Raw genomic sequence first — 22,553 nt, 5'->3', positions numbered from 1 at the left:
GTTTTTACAGCCAGACCTACACATAGAATGAGGATCACCATAGAATGTATGATTTGATCTCTTGAAATATATTTTACTAGGTCCCCCACTCAGTTTTACTTATTCCCCACATTAATTTCTTCTTATGAAAATCATTTTTTTACATGAAGTATTTCCACATATTAAAACTGACATCTGTTTCCAAGATAATAATGTAGATACTGTACGAGTATATCGTTGAAAATTTAACGAGCCTACCTACCTAATTTTGAAGCAAAATTGTCTTCCTACACTTATATTTGTTCTCAGAAACCGATGACATGTGAGCGCCTAATAATAATAGCCTATTAAGAATCGTATTTTCCGAATAGATTTGACTTTAATTGAATAAATCTTACATTACCATGGCAAAATGATATTAACTTCTAACATCATTAGACATGGTACTCATTTACGTTGTAATCACAGAATGTACGCTTTGGAATATTTTGATAAGGAATTATTAACGTACGCGAACGCTGTGCATAACTTGGTTTCCTTATACGTGATGCTTGTGTAGGCCGACTCTTCTTAATTGCCACGTAATCGCATTACGATTCCGTTATACGCTAAATGATGCGAGCACAGGGTTGTCTCACTCAAACCCGGATCCGGTTGAAACGTTGACGCTTGTTCGGGCAAATTGAACCGTGTCCGGCTGGCCCAGTTTTTGCTTGGCGTTTGTCTCTCAGCTAGCGCGTTAGAAATTGACGGACAGATCTGTGCCGGCCGTCGTGAACTTTAGTGTAAACAATCTTGCTGTTATCGTTACAGAAAATTTAATAACACTGTTGCCAGATTGTCTGGTAATTCCAGATTCCATTATGTTATAGCAAAATAAATAAAAAAATAGACTTTGCAACCCTACTGTGCAAGCCACCAAATCCTAACACGTACCGTGTGCCACTCCGGCTTAATCCGATCCATTTGTCACATAACCAATTAAGGTTTAGGTAAAATTTTTCAAATTCGTGAAGTAGAAAATTGAACTTGTCTGTGGAATACCAATTTAAACGCTACCTTTGTACGGTCATCGGTCACGCTTTTGACACTTTCATCTTAAATGAAAATCATGAGTTTACTTAGAGGTAGGAATAAGTTTTCCTCAGCCCTTGCTATTAGCAAGTGCGATATTGACAATCATATGGATTAGAATTGAAACGTTTGGAATATTTGAAGTGACAAGTTTCAGGATAGTGAGAATTCCGATTACAGTTACACGCGTTTCAGTTATAGGAATAATTTTATCCTTAACAGTATTCATATTAATATTACATTCGTTATTCGTTACTAGTTGCCAAACTAAAAGCTCTTCGATAGATAAATAATTGGCGTTATATTGAAAGGCTTTATTGATAGTCTTCAATAATCTTATAGAAAGCCACCCACACGACTTGTGTTACGAGTACTTACTTAGTTTATAGGTAACTTATATTAAATCATTGAACATTAGAAAATTAATTAGCTAATACAGGACTTATTGATTACAGTTCTCTAATATGGTTTTTGATAAAGAAATTATTATTCATTATAATACTAGCTTTTGCCCGCGGCTTCACCCGCGTGAACTTTAGTTTGACACAGATCGTCATAAATTATAGCCTATTCTGCGTTATAAAGAATAATACTGTAATTTCATCGAAATCCGTTTAGTAGTTTTTGCGTGAAAGAGTATCAAACATCCATCCAGACATCCAGACATCTAGACATCCAAACTTTGGCATTTATAATATTAGTAGGAATATTAGTAGGAAAAATTAAATAGTGCTTCTGGCAAGTCTATACTTTACAATTGCGTCAATTAGGTACCTTTTTGTTTGTATTAATAAAAGGTACGTATCAAATTACGAGGGCAGCACCATTTGTCATAATACAATAAGGCGTGTCGCAGGGTGACACCTTGGCCCACGGCGGCATGATATGACGTTTTTATTGGCCCCTTATCATTACGAAACACGTTGAATCAATATCAGTCTGTTGAAAATTGGAATCACTTACCTATAGGCATATTTCATTAATCATAAAAGAGGCTGACCTCAATCAATCATCTTCTAGAATCATACATAACATACATGCCAAGTAAGAAGAGCTCAAGTCCATACATAAGTAGATATCAAGTTAGGAGGGATTAAAATTTAGACAGACCAAGTAAAATGATAGTTTTTACTTCAGAATTACTAACTAGACTTAAATACTTAAATTATCTTAGAACTTAAAACAAAAGAATCGTCACCTCTCTCACTTAAAATGCAATGTCAGCATGAGAAACTGATTAAGTCAATGGTTGATATATAGTATAAAAATTATTGTACAATCAACCTCCTGAAGATCACAATCTGAAAGAAAAAGTGCCTACACCGTTGTTCATAACTTGTAGATATTTAGGCACAGTAAATAAGTAACGTCTTTTTGAGACTCATGGAGGTTATAAAGCATGCTCGATTTGTTTTAATGCTTCATTATTTAAATTAGTGAAAAATCTCTTGTTCTGTGTTCTAAAGTGTTGTAAAATGATAAAAACATTGCAACGCTAAACTCGAGCGTGCTTCGAGTGTCAAGGGATTTTTCGTGTGGACAACGTGCTTTGGACAATAGCGTCTCGTACTTATACCTAAGTGTAGACTATCTTTATTAAATCCATCATAACACCCCGTCGGATTTTCGTCGAGGGTTAAAAACAGATTGAACTCAAAAATTGTAACTATCTGCAATTTCAAAATAATAGCCTGTTCTTAAAAGTTTTCCGTAAGAAATAATAGGTAGTTAACCTCCGAATTTCAAGATTAAATTCTGAAATTTCTTTGTTTCAGTCAAAGGACGTCCACTGCTAGACAAAGGCTCTTCCACCGAGGACTTCCACGAAAACGGTGCTCAAAAGTTTTTGCACTGAAGGAAAACTCCAACTGGTAAGTTACTTATTTTATTAACCATCTAAAGTTCCGTAAGCATTCCAAGAATATATCAAGACAACCGACATTCACGCAAGCGAAGCCGCGGTTATAGATTGTTCTTTCAGAAGCATTAATTATTTCGCTTCCTACGTACCTGTGGGTATCTCCAACACGCTAAAAGAACTTACTTACTTTGTTACTCTTCTCCAACAAGTGAGGAAAGTTACAGATATGATGTTACTTTCAGCGAGTGCCAACACTACCAACTAAGTTGCTGGTGTATACGAAACAAGTTACCTAACTGAGTTTCAATAACTAACTTATTAGTGGTGGTATCACGTTTTATTTCTTTAGTTAATTTATCTATTATCTTAAATTACCTGTTCTTGAAATACATTATGTATTCAGTTAGCGCACTTCATAAAATATCGCCAAGACGTGATACCGTCACACCTTACAATTTATTAAACTGTATAAAAGGTTGTAATAGATAGGTAATTAAATCAGAATTGACAGATTATAGAAGATTTGTCACAAAGTATGCCTGTATTAAATAATCATGATTTATGTTGAACACCTATCTCCTTTTCAAGTGTGATTGCAAAATAAAATGTACCGCTATCACAATCGGGCGTTTTATGAGGTAATATAAGAAAATATGTGGCTCGACGCCAAGTGTTGGGCCGGCGACATCTGCCGGAGGTCAGCGCTGGAAGGACGCTGCTCAACTTCAGCCAGATTAGACGGAGAAGCTATTACTTACGTCCCACATCTGGTTCCGAACTGCTTTAACTTTAAAATGGAGCGAACAAATTCGTCCCAAAATTGAACAAATATGTAGAGCTCTCCGAAGAGTTTTACTTATTTTTTAGTTAAAGGTCATCATTTATCCGTCAAATATTTTCTTATTTTTCACCTTCGCTTTAGTATTTCGATTAATTAAGATAACCTTATAAACAGAAACTCAATAAGTATTAATATAATTAATAAGCGAAAATCTTATAATTAAAACGTGTAATATATGCCGACATAATTTTATAAGTAATAGAGAGTAAAAGTAAAATGACGGCTATCTATCTTTACCTTAATTAATTAGTGAGATCTTGAGAGACCCAAGTGTTGCTCACAGGTGTGAATTGTACAATGTTTAGTGCGTATTACGAGTAATACAAATAACAACAAACTATTATAAGCGGAATGATTTAAACATTGTGTAACCACAAATAAAATGTCTGGATGAATAAAACATACATTTACAAGGTGAGCTCTATTTTGGCTGTCAATCTAAGATCAGGGGATTTATTTATACCTACCTATCTAACTTCGTCTCAGTCCCATGTAAACAACTAAAAAAAGCAATTATTTACGAACTAATCGAATAGGTAAGTATTTATAAGATAAATGTGTGTGACATTTAAGTCATAAATAAATAAACCCTCTGTATTAGTAGCCACACCCACATTCTTTGAAAATATCACGACATACGAATGCCCACATACACGAACTAGATACATACAGCTTAGCTTCAAATGTATTTAATGAGATCTGAAGCAGTCCCGTGTCCACTTGTCCGTGGCAATGTCATGATCACAGGAGTGGAATATCAAAGGACGAGATAATTAGCAAAAAACGGACACTGTGTGACAGCTGAGATTAAATTATAACGTAAATGACTCAACACTCACTCCACCATTGTTGAAATCATTATACCTAATACTCTACCTATTTGATAGAAAGTCTCGGAAAATATTTCAATGGCAATTAATTAAAATTAATGATTGACGATTGTTTTTATGTAAGTAGGTATTTCTCCGCCATTCTAATATTTTTCTCAAAGCTGTATCTTAATTTGAAACGACTTTGAATCCCCATGAGAACAAAGTTTTCGTTTCGGTCTCTTTAATCCCAATATTACAATACAATACAATATTACAAGTCTTTTCCCCAACTCCCTATACAAAACCCACTCCATTAATTAGCCATAACAATATTAAATTGCGTTTTGTTGCTTAAAATGGATAATGAATGATCTTAATTGAGGGCCGCGACAGACACGTTTCGCTATTTGAAAAGCTAATATTAACAGTAATTACTTCCAAAAGCCAGTAAAGACGAAAACATAAATAGGCGTGACCTCTAATAATACTAAATTTTCCGAGCGAATAATCGCGGCGCTTACACACGATGATCAAAGATTAGTTCGTTATTTCTGTTTCTTTTGTGACATAACATTGTGGTATTTATAAAATAACAGACTATATGACATCGAGCTGAATTAAAAATGCAAATCAGATGTTTTGACTGCCCGAGAAGATTCTAGGTTTTATTTTGAAGACTTTCAACAGAGACAATAGAGAAACAACAGAGTATGACTTACCTACTCTGGGGATTTTCATAACGTTTTGCTAGAATGGTTGCATGGAATGGGAAATCACAAATCTGTTAACTCGTATGTAACACAGAGATAAACAATAACATTTTGGTTTTGTCTGGCTCGTATCTTATTTATTTCTTTACCGAAGTATGTGATGATGTCAATATTATCTCAAAACTAGAACGTCTAAAACTAGATTATGTATGAATCAGAGAGATCAGAGCAGTCCTGTGGAACAAGGGCAAGGGCGGCGCGACGGTCGACGAGTGAAGGGACCTACACGTTACCAAGCGCTAGACATCGCATAGTATTATAAACTCGACTCTAAGATCATAAAATAACTTTTTGATATGCTTATTTATTACATAAAGCAGCAGAAATGAGTTTACACAAAATCAAACTAAGATTGACATTTGAAGTAGATGTTAAGGACTACTGACTGTGCCCGTAATTTCGAAGATGAGTCTCAACATTCACGATTAATTGCTTTCTAGTCAATCAAGACGTCTCGTGCCTATAAATCTTAGTTATTGTTAAACGCTTTTGCTATTATTTTTAGTCGTAAACTTTTTCATGTTTGTAGTTTTATTTACTACTAGAATTTGCCCGCGGCTTCGCCCGCGTTAATTTCGCTCTGCTACAGAATTTATAAATCTATCCATAGGTCACAGGCTAGCCTAAGAATTCTAATGATGAAAAAAAATTCCAAATCTTTAAAATATTAGTGTAAAAAAGTTACGAGTAAGTCATAAAAATCAGTTTAGAATCAAATGGTTACAAACTGAATTCATTCATATTTGCGTTTAGAGGGACATTTTATTTTACTGGCACCACCCGCGCAGTGCACCTAATATAAAGTTTCTCGTAAAAACCAAGCAGCGGATTCATATTTTATGCTTTTCAATGCAAATGAATACAATGTGAAATAACCGTAAAGGCACGTAAAGGCTTGTTTGATCGTTTCGTTGCGGAATGTTTAAAACAAGTAATAATATTAATAGGCATGAATTATTAGTAACATTTTATACGCTCTGTAGCATTTAACAGTATTTTAGTACTTGTTTATTCACAAATTAGACATTAATGAACTTATACTCATTAGAGAATGAACATAATATCTACTTCTAAATATGACTTGTTTGTTTAAAACGGCATCACTTCCAGACCTACGTCTAACCCAACTCTTGAAATATCACTTGATGGATGACGTGAGATTACAAAATGTTTTAGCTCAATTTTGACTTAACACTCAAATACTTGACGTATTAAGTATAGTGTGTTTGGCACATGTCATTGATGACTTAGCAGAGCCCTTTCCACGAAAGTAGGCAGTACCATCTCTAAACGTAGCAAAAGCACGCTTGTTATGAAACAGATACAGAAAAAGGCATTCTACGCCAACAAAGTGACATGGGGATGTATTTTTTCCTCTCACTCCCATTATGTTAAAAGAAACTCGTAACATAAGAACTCTCTCTGGGGTTCCGTCGGACAAACTGCAGAAATATGGGTTTATGGATTGACTTACTGACTGACTGACATAGTGATCTATCAACGCACAGCCCAAACCACTGGTCGGATCGGGCTGAAATTTGGCATACAGGTAGATGTTATGACGTAGGCATCCGCTAAGAAATGATTTTACGAAACTCCACCCCTAAGGGGGTAAAACGGGATCCACGCGTACGAAGTCGCGGGCAGCAGCCGCTAGTTTGGGATAAAACTTTACTTATTTACTTTCATTAGTCGATCAGACCAGAAAACTAATATAGGTATTGTGTCAGCCTTTTGGAATTAATATCCCAGGGGTTTATTAAAATTGAAGGAGTATTAATAGTCCAAATATCAAACATTTTCAACAGAGTATAGTTTCATACGCCGGTACAATGAATAGTTTGTTGCCCGAGGTAACCATTAAAAGTTATACAATTCCCTCGGGAGCGCGCGTACAAAACTATGTGTCACTTACGGTCACCGGTTCTGCCAACAATTGCCCTATCGATCGAATACTTAATGCTAATACTCGAATATTACAAAACTAGTTAGTAGAATGTTTTGCATCAAAATGATGAATAATAAAGGATCTAACCACACAACTTTTTATACATCAATATAATGTTGACCCTATAAGTATACCTAACAGAAGCAGGTACTCGTATACCTACAATAATAACTCATTTAAAGCAGCTTAAAAAGGCCCATTTGTTTCTTTTTTGTAGTGTTTGTTACTGTCTGTCATGTTGGTAATCAATTTAAAAAATAATAATAAATGTTGAATAGTCTACAATGCTTGATCTCAATAGATTGAGTCTTTGGTCAACATGAGTCGACCCTAATCTAGAGCTTATTACCTCAACATCCCAACACGTATCATACCCTAATTATACGTATTCATATATGTGTGGGCATCTTTTTTATCACAGGCGGCTTTCCAGTATGGCCTTTTGAAAGTCCCGTTAGGATATCCTTAATGATAAGTGATCGCGGAAACAATTGTGCCGTGTCCTATCACACCACTTGTCCACCTTTGTTAGTGCCTTTCAAAAGGGTTTTCATGTTAAAGCCCAATTGATATAAGCCTGGTATATTCTTCTCTATCATTGAATGTATTGAGTAAGTATTCCAGCTAGGGTGAATATCGAATTTTGTTTCCAATTGAACTAATGGACCTTTTGTAGGTAATCTTACGTATATTTGTCATAATTTAGCAAACAATTTAATAAAATATGGTCGTGTGGTAAGAGGTAAGGCTGCCCTAAACGTTAAAATATGTGTTATCTATTTAGCTATTACTGAGATATATTGTGAACTTCAATCACATCAAGTATTAACTGTAATAACAGACATTACCACAATCTGGCACTTAGGTGGAAGGTCAGAGGTTGTGAAACGAAACTCTCCGAGTGGCCACCACGTTTTGCCGTTTCCAAAACACTTCGCTATTGTCCCTAATTTGGGTCATTTTTGCCGAAAGTAATTGTAGATACGCCTCCGCCCATTGGACAACGTTTTGTTCTAATAATTCGCACAATGGTTTTATTCCTAATGACTTGCATTTCATTAAACTTTCTCGGCTTACTTATGAGGTACTAAAAGCTATATTAATACCTATAGCTTTTGAGCGATATCTTTAAAAAAATAATTATTTAGGTGATTATTTAATGAAAATGTTTTTTTTTATTTGATGCAGATGCAAAATTTTACTCGATAGTTTCTTAGTAATAAGATGAGGGAGATAGTAACAGATGATAGTGATGAAAATTAAAGTAAATCCACGTTCATTAAAAGAGTCACCATCTCAAGATCAGTCGCCCAGCAAGCAAAGGGTCGGATTCCTACCTTAGGCAAACCAATTTTAATAAGCTAATTAAAATTAAACCCTTGAATCAAAAAGCATTTTTTTCATATTAATTTCCTTTGTAGAAAATTGTTTGATACAACGTTACGTTCTTTTAAGGAATTACACCGTATTAACAAAGCAGGGAAGGAAATAACAAATAATTTTGCTGCCGCACGCAGGGTTCAGATTAACAATATCGGTTGGCTGTTAATTATCCGGAGTGCGCGTGTTCAGGTTAAGGTGGGAGGGAACGAGAAATTAAGGGATTCACAAGAAAACTCGCGAGGACTAGACATGATTCAGATATATTTAATTAGGTATACCTAAATCACGAAACAATGCGATTATGTAAGTATTTGAGATACCTATATTCTTAATTAGGAACATAGGAAATAAGCAAAAAGTGACTAGCAAACTGGATGTTCCAATGTGCTTAAACTATGCCCCATAACTAAGTAGGTATTATGTAGAGTCAAATATTTCATTAAATAATATTTTATTCAATACTTATAAACGACTGCGACAGAATAAGGTTTATGATTATTTCACCACGTCTTATAAAACTTACCAACAATAAATGATGTTTACGTAAACACGTTTTTTATGTTTTTATAGTGTCGTTTAATTTCTGCGAAAATACGTAAGTATCGTATTTCACAAAAAACATTACACCAAGGTTATACAAGCCATAAATTCCTCATTTAATTAGAATATGCATCATTGTCATGCGTATATTAAAGAAGCCGCGGATAATGAACTAAGCGAGATTTATATGGCCACTGAACAACGACCTGATTAAACCCTACATGGGAGTTTCACCATATTCCAAAATTTTCCTACTCATTACTAACGAATGTGGTTCAACATTTTGTATTTAATTATTAATGAGTAATAAAATACGCTCGTTAGACCAACACAAACAAATGTTATCAAAATACTTCGTTAAAATAATTACTGATAGCAGTGTTATTTAATGTTAAAACTTTCGTGATATTCTCTGAAAATCTGTGGGCTTAATCGTCAAAGCTAGACTTCGTTAAATAGATTACACAACATAAACAAAAGTATTTGTAGCTGTATCTAATTTATACAGTTATTTATTTGTTTAAACTTTTGCACACAGAAATAATGTACAGTCACGGAATGAAAAGGTTCGTCAGTTTTTAAATTGATTCCTTCAACGAATCGCGAGCACATATTACCTTTTGAAACTATGTTACAGAATAATCTCGAGTTAGAGAAAGTAATCTTTAACTGTTCGTCAGTAAAGTTCAAAATTATTCAGATCAGAGTTGTTTGACGATTTATCTTGTCAAGAAGATTAAATTTAGATTTATAAACTAAAACCTTCTTGTTGGTTCAACTTGCCATTATTATTTCTATTAAATAAAAAAAACTATTGTCAATTGGTCAATGTCATCATTGCATTGCACTGATGGGATAGAAAAATAAACAAGCAAAACCTTATTCATTATCATTAGCAAACGTCATATTTATTTAAATGTTAGCAGCACTGTTTCTTGCACTGTTATGTTGGCAGGTTTGACTCTGACAGTACCTAGTGCAAGCAAAAACCGACACTAAGGTGACGAACCTTTTCATTCCGCGACTGTACAGTGGAACCACAAAATATAACAGAAGACAAACTCCATACTAAACGCGCTCGAGCCACGCACACATAGACACCGCTCTAGCAAGACTGTCTTGGACGAATGCGAGCGCGACGTGGCGCGACAGACGTTCGCCACACGTTCGCCACACGTTCGCTGTGGTTCGCTTGAGTCACGCGCCGGTCAACCGCCTGTGATATTATATTGTTTTGCGAAATTGACAAAAATGAGTGAACAGAAAAAGTCGTATTATAATTGTTCGGTATTTGGTTGCTTAAACTCATAATTAAATACCGAATTTTCATTTTTTAAATTACCAATTGATTCGGGGAGGTAAGTAAGTTATTTATTTGAATTTCAATTGAAATTGAAAGCCAACTCAATTATTAGGAATATCGAATTGTTTTAGAGAGGTTTTAGGAATTATTGGATAACTAGCTTTTGCCAGCGGCTTCACCCGCGTGAAATTTAGTTTTTCACAGATCGTCATAAATTATAGCCTATATGTTATTCAGGGTTATAAACAATAATACTGTAAAGTTACATCAAAATCCGTTCAGTAGTTTTTGCGTGAAAGAGCAACAAACATCCAGACATCCAAACTTTCGCATTTATAATATTAGTTGGATAGTAGTGTCAACCACTCAACTAAATACTACTTCCTTCTCGTGTATTTGTTTGCAAACTATTACTATAATAACGTACTAAATATAAATAAGTATACGTGGATATCTGTTATTGTCTTTCTTGCATAGTATTAAGGCGATTAGAGTCCTCAATGACCTTGGGCGTTTGACCTTCACGCCGCGAGCAACACCCGCGTACCCCGCACCAAAAACTCCGATTTGACACCGATCAAAAATACACGGGCATAGGTAGATACAGAATAGAAGCTCTTTCTTCATACATTACTGCCTATTATTTTAAACTTAAATTGATGAACCTTGATGTCGGTGTCATTTAACTCAGGCGTAAAGGTATTTAATAAAAATAACAAAATCCATGAACATTTTGTACGGGATAAAATTTTATTTTATTTTTCGTAAATTTTCTAATGCTTTTGTCGGTTCAGTCGTTCTCGAAATTTGAACAAACCCGACTTTATTACAAGCTTTTATTTAGCTTGCAATTTATGATGTATGTAGGTAATTACATAAATGTTTGTTCGGGTGGAATCTTGCAAGCTGAATTAGTTGCAAGCTGAATTAGTTAGACCAACTTCCTGACGACAACTAGGCTAGATGACAAAATTTCAATTATTTGTCCGCCAGACAGATAATTAGAAAATATTAGACTCATATTTTTTATTTTCTTTCATAATTAAATAATAACAGTGCTACATCGAGTTGAAATGGCGCGATACGCCACGCTTGAGTAGAATTTTTACTCAAATGTGACGTCACGCGACATTTCAACTCAATATAATACTGTAATTATTCGATTATGGAAAAAATTAAAAAATATGAGTCTAATATTTTCTAATTATCTGTCTGACGGACTAAATAGAATTTCGATTTCATTACCCAGTCATCATCCCTATTGGAACGCATTAGTACCTACCTAGTATTGTCTATGGCCTAAAAAAGCAAATGTTTCTGCTTTTGTCTATCACTTATGAAGAATAAACTGAAAATGTATTTGTCTTTTTATTAGAAATCCTTCATCAATTGATTGAGTTCAAATTTCGGATATACATGTAATTCGGGTGACAATGCAATATTGTGATGACATGGAGCTGATCTGATGGTAGAGCTGGAATGCCAGGGGCCCCATAGCAACTCCGGGAATAAACGATATTATTCCATCGAATTAAGGCTCTTTTGATTTGCATTTATCTATTATTATACCTAAATATAATTTCATTACAATTTTCTAAAAATGCACAAAAACTTAAAAATCTTGAAAACGGTGATATTTTTACTGGGGTCAAAATTGGACGTTAGGGAGACCATGGCGAGGCCTATCGATGGTTGAAGGGTTATCCATTGTTTTTGGGACACCCTGTATAAGCAAGTACCTAATGTTATGTAAGTAGGTACGCTACTTTGAAAATCATGAGTCTTCAATTCTCTAAGGGAAACTGCAGGGTCTGATGATGGAGCTGGAATGTGGCCATAGGAATAGGCTAGTTTCTTTAAAAAAGACTTTTGGTCCGTCAATTTTACATTATCAAAAAATATTGGACACAGGATATTTTTATTTTTCAATTAAACAATTAATTACGAAGATAATGATGCGATGAAATTCCGCGTGAGACACAAATCGCCACATTTTTAAGCATGCCTTGACGTCATGTGCCTCATCTTCTGAACTTTGGTGCGCTTCATCTCTTTAAATTTTCATAAGTTTAAAAAAGTGAAAAATACATTTAGAGTTTTTTTTTTTGGTAAGTTCACCGACGGTCTTATTCAAACTCTTGCTACTTTCTTGCTTTATCCACGAAACATCCCTATTCTTCGAAATTATTACGATCTACAAACGGAAAATCTCTACTACTACGCCGCAGTAAATTCCCCATCATAAATAAAAAGATTTTTTTTAAAACAAGCTCTTTTATGCTAATAATTTTGGTTTCATGACATGCTCCTAAAATTCATCACCTTATAAGAGGATTTTAGTTTTTATCTGCGAAACTTTTTAATAATATAGGTACGTTTCATGGTTTGGTAATTTAGGGAAGTTTATTTGCACTTAACATGAAAAATATGGTATCAATGTACTGAGTACCTATGCACCTTCAGTGGCAACAACAAGGTCTACTGGGAAAATGGCTAATTTTGTAATCAGTATCCAAATTTTTAATAAGCTCTATAGAACAATTCAATACCACTTTATCTTAATTTTTTTAATGTGACAGGAGGCAAACGAGCAAACGGATCACCTGTTGGTAAATGATTACCGTCACCCATAGACACCCGCAGACCCAGGGGCGTTACAGGTGTTATTTTTAATTGTGGTATTTTCGCGAAGAAACATATTTAAAATCTAATTCTAATAAGTATGAAAAATATAAATTGTTTTCTTCACGTAAATCGATTAAGTTACAGATTCTGACTAGCTCCTAATTTGGATACTGATTGCAAAGGCCTAGTAAATAAATAACGTAATAATTTTTCTACTTGTATTTATCTAGTGCAGTTGTTTTGGAGTCAACTATAGTTTTTTTACACTAATAGATTCTATTCAGGTAGAAAATAGCGTCTGAGCGCGTCATAATTCAATTGTATTGTCTGACTGCACGTACTCTATGAACAATTCTGACATAAAATCTATTGTCGAACAAAAGCTGGGTTGCACCATCTTACTTCAACTTTGACAAGCGTCAAAAGTCTGTCTAACTCCATACAAAAAACACCGGTTATCGCCAAAGCTACGGTCAAAGTTAGGTCACGTCAGGTGGTGCAACTTAGCCAAAGAAAAAATTCATTTTGATCGCTAATGTCAGTTTGTAGCGAGTGACACAACCTCCCCGTCTGAAGGCCAGCGGCCGACTGCCGCCCGCACCCCGCGAAGGCCCCCTCAACAGCAAAACGTTCGGAATTTATCAAAAGTAAAATTTATGAATGAAAGTAATGTTCGATTGAAAAACGCAACGTGTCATTTAAAGATTAAAGAATTCCCAATCTATTCGTGCAAAAATCTTTTAAACTAACATAGCCGTTTTGGAGGAGTAGGGAATTTAAGTAAAAAATCGATGTCCCGTATTTATTTTTTTAATCCAAAACAAAGAGACGTAGCGAAAATTCAAACGTCACAAATGTAGTCCTTGAACTGTTGTATAACATATATTTTTTTCAACTATTTCTGTCCAGCAGTAAAAGAGGAGTAGGCTTTACAAAATGCCCATTTGGCGCGGATTGAGGACACTAATCGCCTTAAGAGTAACATTTTTCTATCATAACGAAATAAACGCAACACATGACAAGACAACCCTAGCGCGACGGCCGAGCGTGCGAGCGAGAGAGGTATGCAAAGCGAGGTACATACATGAGTTTACCTTCTGTTATATTTTATGGTGGAACTTCATGCCGGTTCCCGGGAAATATTATATCAGAAAAAAAAATTATGAAGTGGCAGAAACGATACTTCCCAAAGGCAACATCTCGGTGACAGCTGACAGCATTTTAATTGATTATTTCCATGGAACTTTATCCTCTGTTAAGCCCTTAGATGAACTTTCAATATTATGGATAAAAATTAATAAGGATTGGTATTATCAGTGATCAATTGCCATAGTTGAAAAGAATCGACTTGACTTGAAATGATTTAAATTAACCCACTGAAACCCAAGTTTAAAAATATGAGATTATTAAAATCAAAATTAACATTCTGATCAAATTCTTCTGATTTATTCTAGATCTTTGATTAATCTAGGTTGTCATCCTTAATTCTACGTATTAGATCAAATTCCAAATCCCTAGACTAGATAGTACTGTTCTAGAAATTTCGAATCAAGGACCCAAGTTTGGGTTATTACGCATTACATTCAGGCCAACGACGTGAAACGCGCTTACGGATTAAAATTCATATTATTTAAATGACTCCGTGGACCAGACGGTATGACGTAGACGGTAGTGGTCACACTTAGCCTAGGCGTAGACCACCGATTTTTAGTTAGCCGATAGTTGGATGTTGGATCAGTATGGAGATGCATGAAAGTACGCACATTACACCGATTTGGTATCGACTGATTCTTTATACAAATTAGAATCGGGCCCAACTATCGGACAACTAAAAGTCGGTGGTCTGCGCCTAGGCTTACGTGTGAGACTCGTTTCGGTAATTCTGGATTAGCTTCCCATTGGGAAGCACAATATAAATTATGTGTATTTGGTTGAGACACTACCGTTTGGTTGGGACATAGCAAGCTTTAAATAAACCTGATTTATTCATATCAGGTGCCAAGACAGATAAATAATTCAAAGCCTAGAAGTAGACTGTAGAAAAAAGGAACTAAAATACTCACCAAAAGCATAGTAACAGATCTGGAACAAGTGAGGTGCGATAGCTGTGAGCAACCCGAAGAGGGCCTGAGGCAGTTCCGTAGCAAGGAACAGCCCTAATAGAGCCACCAGCATCCGCGTGGTCCGGTCAGTGCGCCCGCCGCCGCCTCGCTTGCCACCGTCCTCGTTCAACCGGGTTTTCTCTCCCTGTGTAAAACGGTAATTCATCTATTTTGTTGCATTTGAGGATAGTCACCTATCTATACGACGCCACTCGTTTCTGTCAATAGATAGTACATTTTAGACAGGATTTGACAAGACAGGAATTTTCCACACTGTGCAATTTGAAAAACATAAACAAACCTTTCTCTTTTGGATCTGCAAGACTACTTAAGTATACTATTATTTGGATTTGAAGTAGAATTGCGATGATAGCATTTTAGTTCACGGTAACTTTCCAAGAATACAATCGTTGTTTTTGTAAATTGACTGACCTTTCCTAGGTCATCTAATTTTGTGAAGATGCTAGTGTTACAAATTGAGTTGTAAGACTTCTACTATAGTTAGAAGATACAATACTTATGTAAGTAGGTTTGCGAATTCAGATGTTTAATTCATTCAATCAGTAAAGGTACACCGAAGTGTAATTTTATTACAAAAATATTATTTGGAGAAGTTCCACGAGCTTTCGTAGCAAAACAATATTTTACGGGAAATATTAAAACCCCACTTAATCAAAACCCCTTTAAGAATCCTGAAGGGTTTTTAAGCCTAAGGGCTTCGATAGTAAAAGAAAATTACAAATTCGAACGCCTTCCCCAAAAGATAGTGAGAGATTTATGGTTTTCATGATAACTTATCGATGAAATCCAAAATTTTATACATGACACGTGTGTCGTTTGTACGTTGGAGTGTTCGAATATGCAATTAGGTATAGATAGATTTGCGTAGGTACTTTTAAAAATCTAGCGAGTACAATTTATAGAGTTCTATTGCATTATTTTCAATGGGACTGTCTGCTTCGAACAGCATTTCCTGCCGGCAGTATTTAATTTAGCTCCGAATAAAAATTAATGACCCAGTGCCAATAGCGCTCTCTTCAAAACGCTGCATCTAGACTCTAGAGAGCTTTTAATCTGCACTCTACAGAAAATAAGGAACTTGCTGAATGTGATTGAATTTCTCGGATCGAAATAACATGTAATAGCTATGGAGTGGAATAATTATTCCAATACATACCTCATTGGTTGTGATGGCTGATTTCTTTAGAAGCTTTTGTCTTCTTCTATCACTTGACTTCATTTTCAATATCAATAACACACTTAAAATTGATAACACTACACACGGTATAAGTTTAATAAATACACTGTAAATCCAGAATATAGCAGTCAACAAATGTTTGTTATCAGTCATTTGTATAGCGTATGCACGCTCACTGTCTCCACTCGAGGTAGAGTTCACTACATCTAAATCACTCATAGTTTCATTCACATTCGCATTCAATTTCAACTCTTGGATGTTCATAGCAAAGTAAATGGGAAGACACAGTATTGGACACACGGCATAAGCCACACCTATTGCTATGTTAGTGTTCTTTTGATTGCACAACGTCCTGTTCTTTTGGGGGAATTTTATCGCGATGTACCTCCAAATGGCGAGAGTGATGGTCAGCCAGATGGAAATAGTGTGGAAGGTTTGGCTGAATATGGAATGGAAGTAGACGAAGACGGCCCATCCGTATGAGTTTTTGTTGTATTCTGAGCTGATTCCCGTGTAGAGGTGAAGTGCGAATGGTATGTAGTCAAGCATGACTAGGAGGTCTGCGACAGCGAGTCCTGTGAGGATTGTGTTGGTGGAGGAGGCCATTTCCTTGCGGCTGAGGACGGCGATGTTGACGGAGTTGGCGGCGGAGCCCAGGAGGCAGATGACGAGCGCGATGTAGCCGTGCACCTGCGTGTACATGCTCTGGAACACCTGGCCGCCCGGCACGCAGTACGCCACGTCGAGGCCGGAGAGGTCGCTCCCGTTGCCCGACATTTTCCACTTCGCGCCCTTGGCGCTCGTCCACGTCAGTTCAGGTGACAGTCCAATTTATTGCCCATTCCTGAAACAAGAAAAAAATAATATAGTTAAGGCTTAAGATATTCGACGATGACGTAATCGTGACGTAATGTAGCAGGTATGTTAAATTTTGTTGTTTTTAATTTAAATAAGTTCTTACTACTGTTTAGATAAAACTTAATACCTTCGCTATTGATGGAACAGTGAGGGAAAAGACACAGTCTATCGAGTATTTAACTCGTAATGTAGAAGGTACAGCATTAGATACAGTAGATACTTGTTGTAACATGTTAATCTTTCATATTAAAATTAGCAAAACTGTGCCTGCTTGGATTGGTTTAAATATTTACAGAGCAACAGGCTCTTGTTCTAAATATCTTGCTGGATAAGCATTAAATGAGCAATGAACAGTACATAAAAAATCAGTAGCACGTGTAAAAGCCATAAAGAGGAGGCCCGTAGGTCGTTCGTTACCGTCGGTAAACAAATAGCTACTCGTACTCAAATACCTATAGGTGCCGGATAATACGGCTTTCCGCCCATCGCGCGTGTATCCGGACTCTTGAGGACTCTCCACAAAAATTCAGTGGTACATTATCGCCCTTATCCTCTTTATCTTTGTCTACCGAAATAAAAACGAGCTACCTAGCACCAGAAAACAAAGGAACATCAGTGGCTATTATGTTTGAACAAAAACATCTAATAAGATCCAGAGAAAGTTTACGTACCTAGTATGTTTATGTGTGACACGAAATAAAAAGAGCGTCAATAAAGTTGATTATTTTGTTGAGAAATAAACCCACTCATAGAAATAGTCATACCAAACTAAGAGATCTAGTTTTTAGAGCATTCGTTGACCAAAAACATTGAATATTTCATTTGACCTTGTTCCATTAAACTACTCTAGGTAGTTGCATTTTGATAACGTTGGTACCCACATATTGCTACATTAAACAGTAAATATTGATTGCCCGCTTTTTGCGGTTCGAGTAAAAGATACATTAACCTAATTTTGGTGTTAACAAGCGATCTCTATTAATCTTAATCTAATCCAAACTCTGTTGTCCTACAAACTACATATTTGTCTCTACCGTAGCTAAAACTAAAACTTATTCTATAAGAGATGAAATCAGCATAAAATCCGCAGAAGAAAGTAGGCAAGGTAACTCGGAGAGTTGGCAGTCTAAAGCGTCCATGAGCAGAGCACGTTGTGTATAAATCGGCAATCCATGAATAAAGATTCTCAAATGAAAATGGTCGACAGCACATTTGTTGAAAAATAGCCTGTATTACAACGGGATTAGACGCTACCTACTGTGTTTACCTTGAAGTGCTGTCGTTCGTACATTGGCTAACGCAGCAGGAGACGAACTGCCCAATAGGCGATCGCCCTAATTAAGGTTGGGGAGAACCATTGGATGACCGAGGTCGGCTTGCTTTTGTTTCGCTTTATTAAAATTTCTAATCACGTAACGTTGAAATTTCGAAGAACATTTTTAACAGTAATTAATTCCGAAGCAACTGGCCGTTAAAATGTAATTTTACAAGTACAAGCTGTGGTACAAGCCCGGGACGTTAGTGCTCGGCTACTAAGCTATGGGTTAATTAAGCTTTACTATAAAGCTTTAGCGTCTTTGCTAATTCTTCGGCGTCTGCAAATTTTTAAAGCTTTCATATCTATTAACCACACTGTCTAAACTTGGTCGAAAAAAATTTGAGAACAGAATCATTTCTTCTCCTACTTAGTTCATACTTACCATTTAAAAAAAGCAAGATTTAAATCCCTGCACGGTACCAGAACAAAAGATTTCTGTAAATTGCTTATCTATACTTATAATAAATCTGTAGAGAGGCCAATTCTGTACATGAAATATATTTTCAAAATAACTATCAGGGGGTGATTAGTGATCGATACTGATGCCAAAAATGCAATCAGTAAAATTTTTGTCTGTCTGTCTGTCTGTCTGTCTGTCTGTCTGTCTGTCTGTATGTTCCTTATAGAAACAAAAACTACTTGACGGATTTTAACGAAACTTGGTACAATTATTCTTCATACTCCTGGGCAGGTTATAGGATACTTAGGAATTCCCACGGGAACGGGAATTAGCGGGAAAATCCTTTTGTATGAAAAATCTAAACCGCTTAAGTTAGACGCTTGAAATTTGGCATGCAGGTACCTTAGTAAACTTAAAGCTTAGTTACAACAGGATATTGCAAAATTCCCACGGGAACGGGAGTTAGTGGGAAAAAACATTTGTATGAAAAAATCTAAACCACGTAAGATAGACCCTTGAAATTTGGCATGCAGGTATCTTAGTAAACTTAAAGCTTAGTTACAACAGGATATTGCAAAATTCCCACGGGAACGGGAGTTAGCGGGAAAAAACATTTGTATGAAAAAATCTAAACCGCGTAAGATAGACTCTTGAAATTTGGCATGCAGGTACCTTAGTAAACTTAAAGCTTAGTTACAACAGGATATTGCAAAATTCCCACGGCAACGGGAGTTATCGGGAAAAAACATTTGTATGAAAAAATCTAAACCGCGTAAGATAGACGCTTGAAATTTGGCATGCAGGTACCTTAGTAAACTTAAAGCTTAGTTACAACAGGATATTGCAAAATTCCCACGGGAACGGGAGTTAGCGGGAAAAAAAATTGTATGAAAAAATCTGAACCACGTAAGATAGATGAAGGGGGGGTAAAACGAGATCCACGCGTACGAAGTCGCGGGCGGCCGCTAGTAAACAAATAAAAAACAACTACAACCTATTTCAACTCCCCAATTTCCGATATACTTAGTAGGATTTAGAAGTTTTCAATAACTATCTTTAAAATATATCTTTTCCAATCTCAACATATGAAAATACTTTATCCCGAAGAATGTTACAAACCACAGCTTTAACTTGAAACGCCGGACAAAATACAATAAAAGTAAATGAACCACGCCGGGGAAATGTCATAAAGTGCATTTTATTTACGCCCGATTCCCATATTCAATCCTTGTCCAAATCCGGATTACAACTGTCAAATTGAATTCAGTTTTAGATTATATTTCCAAAATTTTAGATGCATTTACACTTTAATATTGTTTAAATAGTCTTATAAACAATATAAAAATGTAAAAACATCAAAAACCGCAGTTATTTTGGCCAAAAACATATTAAAATTTGACAGTTGACAATCCAAATCCGTATAATTTGGATTAGGATTGAATATAGAAATCCAGCATTAGTGCAGTATTCGTCCTGTATAAAATGAAAATATTTCATTCCGCAAATGTTTTCGATTTTTCTTTGTTAGAAGATTCATCCTATCGAAAAAAACAGTAGGTAGTCACCTATTAAATAACAAAGCATATAACTTTGTTAAACATATAATGCTAATACTTGTAAATATATCAGTAAATACAAAGGCTTTGCCTGGTAAGTTTCCTATAATGTTTGCTTAGTAAATATACGACGAGCAAGAGCCAAATTAGGCTCTATTATTGTTACTATGATAAGATATGTGACTAATGTTGTTTTCTCCATTAGACACTGCTAAGTACATGATGTCTAACGTAATGTGAGTACCTACATTAATATTAATTAATAGTATTGATTAATGAACTCACATTAAGGCTGAGTTGCACCACCTAACTTTGACCGTAACTATAACGATAACCGGTGTTTTTTGTATGGAATTTGACAGATTTTTGACGTTTGTCAAAGTTAAGGTGGGATGGTGCAACCCAGCCTAAGTCATTAAAATGTTGTTAGGTAGTTTATTTCTTCTAAAAGTAAATTAAAAAGAAATCTACTAAGTCCTAAAACAAACAATTTCTGTTCAAAATCGTGATGTTTTCGCTACGTCAATTATCCTGAAGTTACTCGTGCTTACAAAACAGTTTATGCATTATAATAAAGAGCTTTACGAATTGAGTTCTGTCACGAATGTTACGTTGTCTATATCAATTAATAAACCACTCAGAAAATTTTCCAACGTTATTACACAACAAACAAGTTGTTTGTAACATTCGTAAGTTATTTTTACTTAATACAACTTGAAATAACTGGGTCGGGTTTTATGGACGACGATTGCAGCGAGCTGAAAGTGCGGACTTCGTGCCTCTTAGCGTTGGACTTTCATTAATCAATCTGTGTAAACAAACTTGGGCCCATCAGTTGGGCAATGCAATTAGCACTCGGCGGCCCTTAATTGTTCCAAATCTGGAACTCCTGATAGCCTTGGGAGTTTGCTGCTTAGTAGCCGCATACCTACACAAAGTAGTTAAGACAAACGTACACCAAGCTTTGGCATAACTTCGTGATACGTTGACTACGCGTTCGCATTTCAGACATATGTGGAAACGAATGTAGCGTGAAAACATTTGTTTAAAACTCATTAAAAACTCATTAAAACTCATTTATTTCTGTAAATAGGCTTAAAAAAAGCACTTTTACACGTCCCAGTATTAACCCTACCACTGCTTCAGGACAATAAATGGGCCAGTGCTGAGAAGAAGCAGCGCAAGAAACTCAGTCACTATTGTCAGCCTCTTTTTCAAAGGTTTACATGCTTTAAAATGTACAAAGTTATAAATATTTATGCGAGCTAGGCAGTAACGTATCCCAAACATTTTTATCTTTTAAATAATCATCGACTTTATAGTAGCCCTTTTTCATTAAGGTACTTTTAATATGTGCTTTGAATTTATGAATGGGTAGTTCTACAACAGTTTGTGGTAATTTATTAAAGAATTTAATACATTTTCCCATAAATGAATTACCAATCTTATGCAATCTGAAATTTGGAACGGCAAGTTTATTTTTGTTTCTTGTATTAAAGTTATGCAAATCGCTCTTTTTCGTGAATTGCTCTATATTTTTGCGGACATATAAAAGGTTTTCATAAATGAACTGTGAAGCTACTGTCAGTATGTTTATTTCCTTAAAAAAATCTTTCAAGGAAAATCGGGGTCCAAGGTTATAAATGGCCCGCACTGCTCTCTTCTGCAGAACAAACACAGTTTCAATGTCCGCGGCTGAGCCCCACAACAATATGCCGTATGACATTATACTATGAAAATAGCTAAAATATACTAGCCTTGCCGTTTCAATGTCAGTTAATTGCCTTATCTTTCTCACTGCAAAAGCAGCCGAACTGAGCCTTTTTGACAGTTTCAATATGAGGACCCCATTGAAGTTTAGCATCTAAAGTGATTCCCAGGAATGTTGTGGAATTTATGCTATTTAATGGTTCATTCTTCACCATTAATTGCGTGTAAACCTGCCTCACATTAGGTAAGGTAAATTTAATGCACTTAGTTTTGTT

The 22,553-nt window shown here is 35.6% G+C and overlaps 1 protein-coding gene across 1 annotated transcript in view; it reads right to left on the bottom strand.

The window, feature by feature from the left end:
* LOC135071911 (G-protein coupled receptor dmsr-1-like) overlaps positions 1 to 22,553 on the bottom strand; it is a 60,917-nt gene that overhangs the window by 5,145 nt on the left and 33,219 nt on the right. The window contains exons 2-3 of the mRNA XM_063965777.1: positions 16,416 to 17,280; positions 15,200 to 15,383 (exon numbers count right to left, since the gene is read on the bottom strand). Of these exons, the coding sequence (XP_063821847.1) occupies positions 15,200 to 15,383; positions 16,416 to 17,213 (982 nt within the window). The 5' untranslated portion in view covers positions 17,214 to 17,280. The remainder of the gene's footprint in view (positions 1 to 15,199; positions 15,384 to 16,415; positions 17,281 to 22,553) is intronic.

Source organism: Ostrinia nubilalis, chromosome 5, assembly GCF_963855985.1.
Source record: "Ostrinia nubilalis chromosome 5, ilOstNubi1.1, whole genome shotgun sequence".
NCBI classification, from domain to species: Eukaryota; Metazoa; Arthropoda; class Insecta; order Lepidoptera; family Crambidae; genus Ostrinia; species Ostrinia nubilalis.
The sequence above is the reverse complement of the archived record's forward strand: the minus strand, read 5'-3'. Positions and strand labels throughout refer to the sequence as shown.